Source organism: Topomyia yanbarensis, chromosome 1 (assembly GCF_030247195.1).
Source record: "Topomyia yanbarensis strain Yona2022 chromosome 1, ASM3024719v1, whole genome shotgun sequence".
Classification (NCBI taxonomy): domain Eukaryota; kingdom Metazoa; phylum Arthropoda; class Insecta; order Diptera; family Culicidae; genus Topomyia; species Topomyia yanbarensis.
In genome coordinates this window covers 55,955,642-55,966,614 of record NC_080670.1, presented here as the reverse complement: position 1 = coordinate 55,966,614, position 10,973 = coordinate 55,955,642, and the positions used below count along the sequence as shown (strand labels likewise).

Genomic DNA, 10,973 nt, shown 5'->3' with positions numbered 1-10,973 from the left:
CACAAATCCGGCATATACATGGTAAATACTTGAATGCGTACTATCAGAACGGCGTTGACCGATTCGTGTCTGTCCATCGCCGATTTATACGCTTTGCACTCCGAAATCTTCCTTGACTTCCGAGCTATATACCTTGTCAGTTAATACAGCTCGACACTCTATGACATCCGGAGGGACTGCTCTCGAGCCCTGTTCGTCTCGGACTTAAAGTCTGCCAGGGTCGATCACCCATTTGCTTTCCATCATCCTTTGTATGCACTGAGTATCTCCGACGCCAGAGAGGTGTCTGGACCCTTTGTTTCCAGCGTGAGAATGTATTTCTTATGTCGGTTATGTTTGAAGCGAAAATGAGTCAAGTTCTAACTATCATTAAAATGTATAAACTGACAGCTCTTGAAGATACAATTTGACTCAGCTTTAGGGTAAAGGAAAAACTGAATTAGCAATTAGAGGACTTTCGGTAAAATATAGGAGATATAATTTAATAGGAAATTTCGGATAATCAAGCACAACTATTGTAGATTCTAGATTTTATTTAACAAAATATCAGACATTATTTAAACTACAAAACTCAGCAAATTATCAAATTTGTTAAACTAAACGTACGCTACGAAAAAAAAATTGAAGCAAAATATCTATTGAAAATATATCGTCTTCTAGAGTCTAGTCTAGAACATTTTGCGGTCTATCGACTTAGCATTTGTATGCAGTACATGGTAAACTAATTGGCATGCGCATGTAAGTTTTCTAATTACACTTATAATAACCGTGGAAGTGAATATTTATATTTCATCAAGTCAAAACGAAACATAATGTTTTTTAAGGTTTAAAAAATCACAGATTTTTAATGTATTTTTTTATTGTTTATATGTAACACGATTATTCCACGCCTGTCTGTTTATTAATTGGGGTCAATTAGATGAAAAAAAATCGTTTGAAACGAATCAGGTTTGGCAGAATCTTTTTTTTAATATTTTCTAAATTATTTCATTGTATGTTTTCACTAATTTCGTTGAATTAGTTTAACAGAGGTCATAACCAGTCTTTCAACAACTCATAATTAGTTGTCACGTATCTCTGTGACTATTGAACTTCCATCGATGATCCGCTAAAATCTCGAACCAAGTGTGCTGACACTGCCTTTTCAAACTATTCAAAAATATGTAGTTTCACTGTTTTTAACTATTAAATTAATTTGTTGATGGAACACCTTTTGATCAAAACGTGATTGATAGATCTTTGCCGAAATTCAACAAATTTATCGACACACAGTCAATTACTACTCATCGATATGAACAATAAGCAAAATCAAAAAACTTAATACGAAATTGTTTAGATGAATCTTTAATTAGTCGTCGTATATCATATTCGAACTCCAGTCACTGTAGCTACAAAACGAATTGTACAAAACGAACTGATATCGATGGAACCCGTACTTTAGTGAAAATTTGAGAAAGAATAAAAATAATTTCAAACCGAACAGCAATATTAACCAAACATCAAATTTTCATTTTTTTGAGGTTCTCCCTTGGGTTCTCCTTATATCTCTGGTTCCATCTCTCCAAAGTAGTGTAGGCTTTATTGACACATTTCTATGCAGCACAAAATAACGGTGAAATCCCAGTCAATTTCAAACGTACCATTTTGGGGAGAAAATTTAAAAAATTGTTTGATATATGTACAATATTAGCGAAATTCATGAAATTACAAAACATTGCTATCGACAGTTTGTTGATGTAACATTTGTTTTTAATATATTAGTGTAACCAGCTATATAAAAAATGGCACATTTGGGGCAATCGAAGATAATGTTGATGGGCGTTAATATGCTGATGCCGGTTTATAAATCTGAAAATTCTGAACAAAAAAAATCATCCTAATTACGCATGTTTCAAATTAAATAAACTCGAACTCAAATAAAATAAAAATGTTCACCAACAAAGTCCGCAATTTAGCGAAAACTTCACCTATCGACTACCTGTAGTCGCAGAGAGTTAACGGCAGGCATAACCAAAAGACGTATTTTAGGATCGGCAGTGTGGCAGTGGCCAAAGCGAGGGTCTGCCTCGATGGTACACGGTCAGGATTTGCGTGGCTTTTTGGAAATAATCTCCTTCTTCAACTTCTTCAGCATATCCTCGAACGACTCACCTTCGTCCTTGCGTGGAAGAACGTTAAGCGGATTTGGCGTCAAAACAAAGGTACCATCAGGGGCTAGATACGGTATAGGCTCCTGATCATGCGAGAGGTCACCATCTAGCAGAAGCAGATAGAAACAAAAAAAAATTAAAACAAAAATTAATCGACTATGTTTTCCCAAACGAGATGTGAAACCTTTTAGAAACAGCTTCTTTAGGACTTGATTCCGGAGAGGGACAGGTTTTTGTGAAAATAATGCTTGACGTTTCCATGCTTGATGATGAGAAAGTGATTAGAGTGTACGTCTAGCAAGGGAAGTCGTTTTTGAATTTGCTTACTTACCTAAATCAGCGTATTCTGTTCGGCAGAATGCTCGACGACCTCCAAAGCTAACGTCGTACACACACAGGTTAGGATCACTTCCACTTGCATCAATGGCTTTATATGCATCAGCGGGCCTTTCGAATGTCACGAAACCGTATTTGGCACTAGCGATAGAGAATTAAAGAACTGTCAGTATTTCGCACCTACTGTTGTATTTTCGTTAAATACATACCCGGACTCTTTGTAGTGAAGTGTTACTTGTTTAATACGTCCAAAGTGCATGAACTTTCGTTTCAGATCGTCCCGCTTCAGCGTTGGTTCCAAACGACCTACGTAGACAATCTTACGTTCTGTAATGAGCAGACCACATCTGATTTTAGTGCTACGTAATTACATAGATTAAAATTGAAATTATCCGATATTATCTATGTCGTTCGAGTCTACTCCCCAATACATTGCTAATTTGTAAATTTATTTTAGTAAACTTACCAGGTGAAACTCCTGCTCTGCGAAATTCGTTGCGTAGCTGGGTCCTCGCTCGGGAGGACGATCGTGACGAAGAACGAGACCTAGACGAACGGGACCTCGATCGAGAGTAGGACGAAAAACTGCTGTCGGAATAGCTTGGAGTCTCACTGCGATATGTTCGTCTCCTGCTGTTCTGCTCACGACGGCTGCGAGAGAGATCCCTCCTGTAGCGTGAACGCCTATCCGATGAAGCACTGTCTCGACGACGGTGCGAACTGCTGCGACTACGACGCCGATAGGATCGGGATCGCGATTGGGATCTCCGGCGAGAGCTGCTACGCCGACTACGGCTTCGTCGGGACGACGATCGCTTGTTTCTACTTCGGTGTGAGTTCGCAGATCTTATCCGCACTTCCGACTCCGAAGAGGAACACCTACTGTAACGTCTTCGATATTGTCGGTGAGAACGGTCGCGATTCTTCTCCGTCACCTGGCGATTACAGTTGCGTTGAGTTGACCCACAACTGCTGCGGGATACAGTTCTTTCCTTAACTTTGACAGGAGATAGTTTTTTTAGCTCTGGAAACCGATCCAGCGATAAAGTTTGTACAGCTATCGAAACACATATGGGCCGCTGCCGATCTTTGCGTAAATGCATGATGATCTTGTCCTCGCCATGTTCAACTGGCTTAGTGTTTACCACTGACTGCTGCAATTGTGTCTCGTCGTAGTCAAACGAGGGTGATTGCTCATATGAGCCAGCTGCCTTCTCAGGTTTACCCGGTGAGAAGGCATTAGGTGGAGAAACACCAATATTCGGTGATCCCTGCTGATTGGCCTGTCCGCCAGTAACGAACTGTTTGCTAGCTTGATCTTCTAACGATCCATTTTTATCGCAAGATTTCTTTTTTATCACCATCTCGTGAATGCTGGAAATCAACGAACTACTGGAAATAATAGTTGAGGCAGAAGATTGACACCGTTTTATGGTGTCTGTAATGTTTGAGAGAAGCTCACTTCTGGCAATATTCTTCTCGGGTAGGTTGGAGGCTGAATTTTTTATGTTTACAGTGTCCTTGTTTGATTCCTTAGGATTGATGGAAACTTCTGTGTTGCACCCCATTGACACGATTATAATTTCCTCATAGTCCACGTGCAGTTTTAAATCGCCGCCAATTTCCTCTATATTTTTATCATAGGGCACAGGCTGCCCATGTTCATCGAATTTAATCGAAGTTATCTCCGCGAGCGGAACCATGGTGGAAACAGTCTTTGGAATGGTCTTTGCTTCGGTTGATTTGATCGCCGCCTCTTTCTTGAGTTGCTGCATTCGCAGGGCTTTCAGTTTAGCCGCCGAAATTGGATCAAGTGGTGTTTTGATATTAGCTTGACGACCAGCACCGTTTAATAACAATAATTGCTGTCCACTCACTTGAGTGTCCTTTAGTCCCACGAGCAAATCTTCTTTACTGGTTGGTGTACTAGTGATAGTTGAGCTGCTACTGATGCTACTATTGCTTTCCACAGCAGCTACGGCTGGTGCTGTGACATCTTCTGTTGGTAGTTCACGTCGTTTTTTGTATTCCTGCAGATTAAGTTTCTTTTTTATTTTAACAATACATTCATTACTGGTACTACTGGTTGCATTGATCGATTGTGTTTCAGACTTAGGTATCTCACTGGTTGATGTCGCTCCGACAGTTTGCACTCCATTCGGTTTGTTCTGATTGATTTTCAGTAACGAAATTTGTTTAGGAGGTTGAGGATGTGCTAGGGGGGGATCTGTGACTGCTATATGTTCCTTTTCTTCATCTTTTACTAGAACTTCAGTCCCCACAGATGCCAGAGTGGTAGTAGTTTCGGTTTCACGAACCACGTTAGTAGTAGTTTCAGTTTCGCAATAAACCTTTGCTTGAGTTGGTCCATTAGTCTCCTTTTTTGGACTACTTTTCTTATCACAGTTGTTACCCGTATTATCTTTTTTATCAGGGACATCATGCCGTTTTTTCTCACTTTTTGCGAGTTTCTTTTTCTGTTTCATCTGATCCATTGTAGGTAGCAGGAAAGGAATTTCAATTGCTTTACGCTGTGTTGCTGATGACGCGGATGAGCTTGTGTTAGGTTTTCTCTTCGGTGAACAATAGTCATGATCGAGCTTGATGTTCGAAGCTGTTGGAGGTTTCTTTCTGCCCTGATCATCCGGGACTTTACCCGTTGATTTGGATTGACTGTTGCCAGTGGGTTTCTGTTTGGTAGGATGTCTTGGTAACTTATTTTTCGACATCAATGAAAGCATTTTATTGCGTGCCAATTGCGATCCAGCGCTACGTATCTTGGTTTTGTTGTTGGCGATACTGTTCGTTCGTTTGATGCTCCCGTTATTTTTAACTGATTTTTCTTCACTATTTTCAGGTTTAACAGTTGAAGCCGGTGTAACTGTTGTTGTCACCGTCGATAATTTTGGACCCTGCACTGTTGATTTGTATGTAGTTTTTACACCGTTCGTTACGTTAGGATTCCAAGTCGGGTCGGCTTTGGTGTCATCATCCTTTCGTTTTGCTTTTCCGGGCAGCTGCTCCAAACCGAAAATTTTCCCACAAGCTCTACTGTCAGCTTCCGCTTCGGACTCCTCCGATTCCGAGTCAGTATTTTCTACTATTCGGCGAGCTTTGTTGGTGCAACTTCTGCGTGTTCCCCCCGAATCGTAAGTACTAGACATGGGAGAGATCATTAGTTCACGCAGAATTTTTATTTGCTTACCGCGGGATCTGGGTTGTTTTTTTACAGGAGAATTTTCCGATTGCGTGGGCTGCTCTAGGTTTTTTCTGTTCACATGTGGTTTGCCTAACGAAGCTGAGGAATCAGTCGGATCCTCTTCCGTGATATAGGAAGTCAGATCAAAATTTCTCTCAGCCAACTCTTCTATCAGCTTGTCATCAGTCATGCATGTACGTACCGGAGCTTTCAACGGACTCAGCTCACTCACAATTGCTGACACGTCGAGATCTTCGAAACTGAGACTCGTCGCTTCATGAGCCCAATTATTGCTGTCAACAGCCGCGACCGGGGATTGCGGGAGCGAAAAAGATTTTCGGTTAGTGCTATTTCTCCGCCTCGAGCGCTCGATGGCCATTATTTTACGACGTTCCATAACTCGTGCAACGTTTGCTTTCTGTAGCTCTTCTGCATTTTTGTGATCAGTGTGAAACTCTCCCGAAGGACTGCATGCTGTTGAGGTTGATTCGCTATCAGTACTAGAAGCACTACTTGTACTCCGATCACTGCTATCATTGTCACTGCTGCTGTCGCTGCTGCTACTACTAGCACTATTGCTACTACTATTACTACTACTGCTGCCGCTACTGCTACTACTATCCGAATCTTCCCCATCCGAATCGCAATGAATATTTTGCAACTCTGGTTCAATGTTATCGTTTTCCAGAGCATTTATCACATCAGTTTCCACGTCCACTACTGCGTTATCACATTCAACGACAGTTTCACCAACCACTGACGATGACTGTTCCAAAGAGTGTTCTATGGCGAACGCGGTCGTCGTTAGCCTCCGCTCAGCAGCACACCGTATTTCTTCTTCTTCTTCCGAATCATAATCACAGTTTGGATCTATGGAAATAACCTCGATGGCTGGTGACATTTCGACATCCTCCTGCAAAAGAAATGAGAACGCTTACTAATAGTCTAATAAACCGATATTTGCCTTTCTCAGTAGATTAATTTGAAATTGACTTCTTTGCCGAGTGTCATATACCACTCGATTCAGTTCGTCAAGTACGGGAAATGCACTTGTGTGTATGTATGTATGTGTTTTTTATAATAATGTTTTAAAAAGCTTTAAAAGCCTGGTCTGTAGGGTATTGGCACTGTGTGGGTCTCACAACTAACTTTCGTGCCTACCCACTAAAACCCTCCTTACTCTTTTTGTGCTCTTCTTTCCCACGGAACTACATCAAGGTATTACTTCGTGGGGACTTCGTTGTGCCCCTCTTTCGTTTGCTCACGAGTGTTCCGCTGCTATCTCGGAGCCTCACATGATTATTCATGAATTGGCTCCATCTTTTAACCATTCAGCCCATGTATTATGTCGCCTCAATTAGCCATTTGGCTGCTAATTTCATGCGCCATTTAGCTCCTGTTTCCGTGAGTCATTCAACCCCCAACCTTATCACGATTTACTCGGATAGTCTCCGGCGGTGAACTCACCATACTCCGTCTGTGAATTCCACGGCGGTGAATTTATCCCGATCCAGATACTTGTTTTCCTACGTCGTTTAGCTCACCGCTTCGTCCCGATCCACTTGATCTAATCTCTGGCGGTAGACTTAACCAACTCAACGAGCCGGCTAGTAGATGCCGAGGTCTGTCAAGCGATTCTGGGTAGAGCGTAGATTCCGGTTTACTGGCGCACTAACGACACGCTGTCGAGGTCGGTCTGGCGATTCCAGATGACCCGAACCCGATACTGCGTCGCGTACTACTCAACTGGTGCCCGGTGGTGGATCTACGGAAAGTTCCCCAAAGGCGGATTTTTTTTCTGAATTCGTTCTTTCATGGCAACTTTGTAGTCGGCTGCGTTGCTTTGTTGGTCTATTCGCCAATTCCTCTGCAACTCGGAGGGTGTACTCGTCACTACACTGTTGACCGCACCCCAGCTATGCTCATCCATCGTGGCACATCTCTTCGCCGACGGGAGACGAAGCATGTCCAAACCGATGCAGGTATTTCCGGAAGCATCAGTGCCCGGACATGAGCTGCGTGAAATGGAAGTTCACTTCTCCATGCCTCCTATGCAACACATTTGGGATGTTTTGTGGACCCAACTTCCTTTCTCCGCGTTGTCCCACTCTTGCTGCCACTTAGTCAACGAGTCCGCTCGGACCAGTCTCCTTGCATTACATGTATTTCTTCGCTGATACCACTCCGCTTCCTGAGCCAGAGTGATGCAGATGGGAATCATCTCGACAATGACGCATACCGCCTCTGCCGATATCGTTATGTACACGCTCGCTACACGAACACCCATTAGACGAAACGTCAACTTCGTTCGGTCCCGCTTTGAGTTCAGCGTAACTGCCCAGGCCGGTACGCCATACAGTATTGCGGATGAGACACCCGCCAGGAGACGTCTCGTGCTACATCGTGCTCCTCCGATATTTGGCATGATCCTTGTCAATATGTTAGTTGTCCTCGCAGCCTTCTTACATACATAGTCGGCATGGTTGTTGTACTTCAACCGATCGTCGACCATCATACCGAGATCATCGATGAGATTGAAGGTCCGCCGATGCTGATCACGATATGCAGGATTTTTTTTGTCGGTTGCTGACCAGCACGACCTCTGTCTTGTGGTGATCCAGCTGCAACTTGTCCTCAGCCAATCAGGTTTCCACGATGCCTTTTGTCTTTTCCGTCAACATCTCCACTTCCTCGAGGGTCTCACCGGATATCGTCTGGACAATGTCATCTGAAAAACCGACGATCTCCACTCCCCTGGGCAGTTCCAGTGTTAACACTCCGTTGTACACTCTATTCCAGAGCGTTGGGCCGAGTATGGAGTCCTGATGTACACCGGCCGTGACTCTAATCGACATCTACTTCATGTTTGTCTCGTAGACCAGTACTCGGTTCTGAAAGTAATGTTTGAGACCATTGCACAAAATGTCCGGTTCAGGCACAAATAGACCTTGCACAGCGCTACGGCGATAAGTCCCATCTGGCGCTGTTAAACGCGTTCTTTACGTCGATCATCACAACAGCAAAGTAGCGTTTATCTCTTCTCTTTTGCTTCAATGCTTTCTCCGAGCTCGCGATGACTGTACGGATGGCGTCCACCGTCGAGATCCCTTTCCGGAGTCCGAACTGCCTTTGCGACAGTCCGTTCTCACTTTCGGCTTAGTTCGTCAGCTTATTGAGGATGACACGTTTCTGAAATTTACCAAGAGTATTGTGTGTTCTTGGACGATCGCGCGCGAACCGTGAATCTGATACTTAATTTTCGGTTTACGGTTCAGGTGCTAGAAGAAAGTGAGTTCTTCCATATCACTAGAGTTCCATATCACTAGAGGATATGAGAGCTTTATTTTTTGAATGATTAAATTGAAGGCATGGGCCTAGGCTGGTGGTACCGACGGTAGACTTCCAGAAGTGACCGATTCATAATCGCTCGAGCGCGTGGGTTTTTAGGTTCACACTTGAGACCGCGTTGAAAAAGGAAAAGTACTGAGACGTTCACCTTATCGCCGGATTATTATCATGTTGGCAAGATCGCGGGTGTAGGTTGCGTGGATGATCGCGAAGGGCTCAAGCGGAATATTTAAGAAAAAGGTTCCATCCATAAGAGATTGTCATCCCTGTTTCTGAAAACAGCGAATCCGATTCGTTATAGATGAGTGTTACTCGCCAACTCCACGAACAAGAGCGACAGTTCGAGCGAGTTAAGAGATAAAAAACCTCACCTTCAGTCTGATCATCTCTTATAGATGACAGTCCATTGATTCGAATCGAATGAATCGATCACTATGTCCAAGCTCAAATAAGTCTTCGAACAGCTGAACCAATATGTCCCTCCATTTGAAAGTAGAAACATCCATGTAAGCTGTCCGCCAAAACACTCGATCTAATGATTATTAGTCATGAGATTTAGAGATTAAAGAACCAGCACTCGCTCGGATCTTCCACTCTTATCCACCACCAGGTATGGTATCTCCGGAAAAGTTGGACATAAAAATGATAATGAAATAGAATTGAAATTCCTCTTTAGCAATCAACTTAATTGCAACAGGGCCGTATATTCCAAGTAAAGTGTAAAGATACTTACATCAACTTCCTCTTCATAATAGTATTCCCCATCACTGTCATCGGCAATGCCAACCGGATGTGCCAAGTTGATCCTGTGACTACTACTATCATCTTCTGATTCGGCTCCATCTTCTTCTTCGCCATCAGGTGCAAATGCATTGCCGTAGTGATGACTGACAGCGGGGATGCTGTACGGTATACTACGAATTATCCTAAAATAAAAAGATTTGTAACAACTTGTTTTCTAGACAAACGAACCCAATCCTACCTTTCTCCAGCAAAAGCCTGGAACCCAGCTGCATAGCTATTACCACGCCCCATACTGGTGAAGTGTGTTGCAGTTGGTACTGTCCTAACAGCCGACACGTTAAGTATTTTAAATTCCATTTTTTAAATATGGTTTAATTTAATAGCTAGTAAATATAGCAAATTCACTTCCACGATATACCCTAACCGTTACAGGTTGCTAAAGGTGAAAATATCTCGGTTCTGGTAGGTGCGCCAGAACCGAGACCGTCTTCAGGTAGGTTGCTATTGGTTCGCTATGATTTATCACGTTGGGTCACTGCAAATATAGAATCGAATAAAAAAAGCACATTAGAAAAGGAATGTTTCGCTTCCCAACTATAGACACGAACTATGTCTGCAGTATTATCTAATCCAAAACAAATTACGTATTCCTACATACTACACATTGCAAACGGGAACGGTGCCGAAAGATGGAACCTGTCTGCAATGACGAGCAGAAATGTTTGGGATGATGTTCGGTGTCAAACGTTGTTCGGGTTGCCCAGTAAAACAAAAACGTCGCGCACTCGAATCGATGTTAATGTCAAAAGGTTTAGTTTGTATTAGTCGTACAGCTGACTAGTCTAAATTTAACAGAACAGAAGACACTCGCTACTCGACCGACAACTCGGCTGACCAGGAAGGGCGGAGACAAACATTGGTGAAATGATGTAGCGGTAACCAAAGCACCGACTGCATCACTGATAGTTACCGGGGCACTGCGATGGGCCACATTGATTCGTCCATCACGTATTATTCTCATAACTCTGCGGCCGTCTGACTCAAAACCTCAAACAACTTGTTGCGCAGGTCGTAGTAGAACGGTGCGCTGTGGATGTCTGCTCCAATTGCTGTCATAGTTTCCGGGAATATTGCTTCTTTTTGCTGATTGTGAAATATTGTGCTATTCACAATCAAGTCAGTGTATAATCATTTCT

General features: G+C 43.0%; 1 protein-coding gene across 3 annotated transcripts in view; it reads right to left on the bottom strand.

Annotated features, from left to right (window-relative positions):
• Positions 1 to 556: 556 nt before the first annotated feature.
• The window catches only part of LOC131677653 (platelet binding protein GspB), a 40,929-nt gene continuing 30,512 nt past the window's right edge, over positions 557 to 10,973 (bottom strand). For all 3 annotated transcript variants that reach the window (XM_058957557.1, XM_058957559.1, XM_058957558.1), the window contains exons 2-7: positions 10,016 to 10,312; positions 9,767 to 9,959; positions 2,953 to 6,598; positions 2,696 to 2,813; positions 2,482 to 2,627; positions 557 to 2,256 (exon numbers count right to left, since the gene is read on the bottom strand). In XM_058957557.1, coding sequence (XP_058813540.1) covers positions 2,081 to 2,256; positions 2,482 to 2,627; positions 2,696 to 2,813; positions 2,953 to 6,598; positions 9,767 to 9,959; positions 10,016 to 10,134 — 4,398 coding nt within the window. In that variant the 5' untranslated portion in view covers positions 10,135 to 10,312 and the 3' untranslated portion in view covers positions 557 to 2,080. The remainder of the gene's footprint in view (positions 2,257 to 2,481; positions 2,628 to 2,695; positions 2,814 to 2,952; positions 6,599 to 9,766; positions 9,960 to 10,015; positions 10,313 to 10,973) is intronic.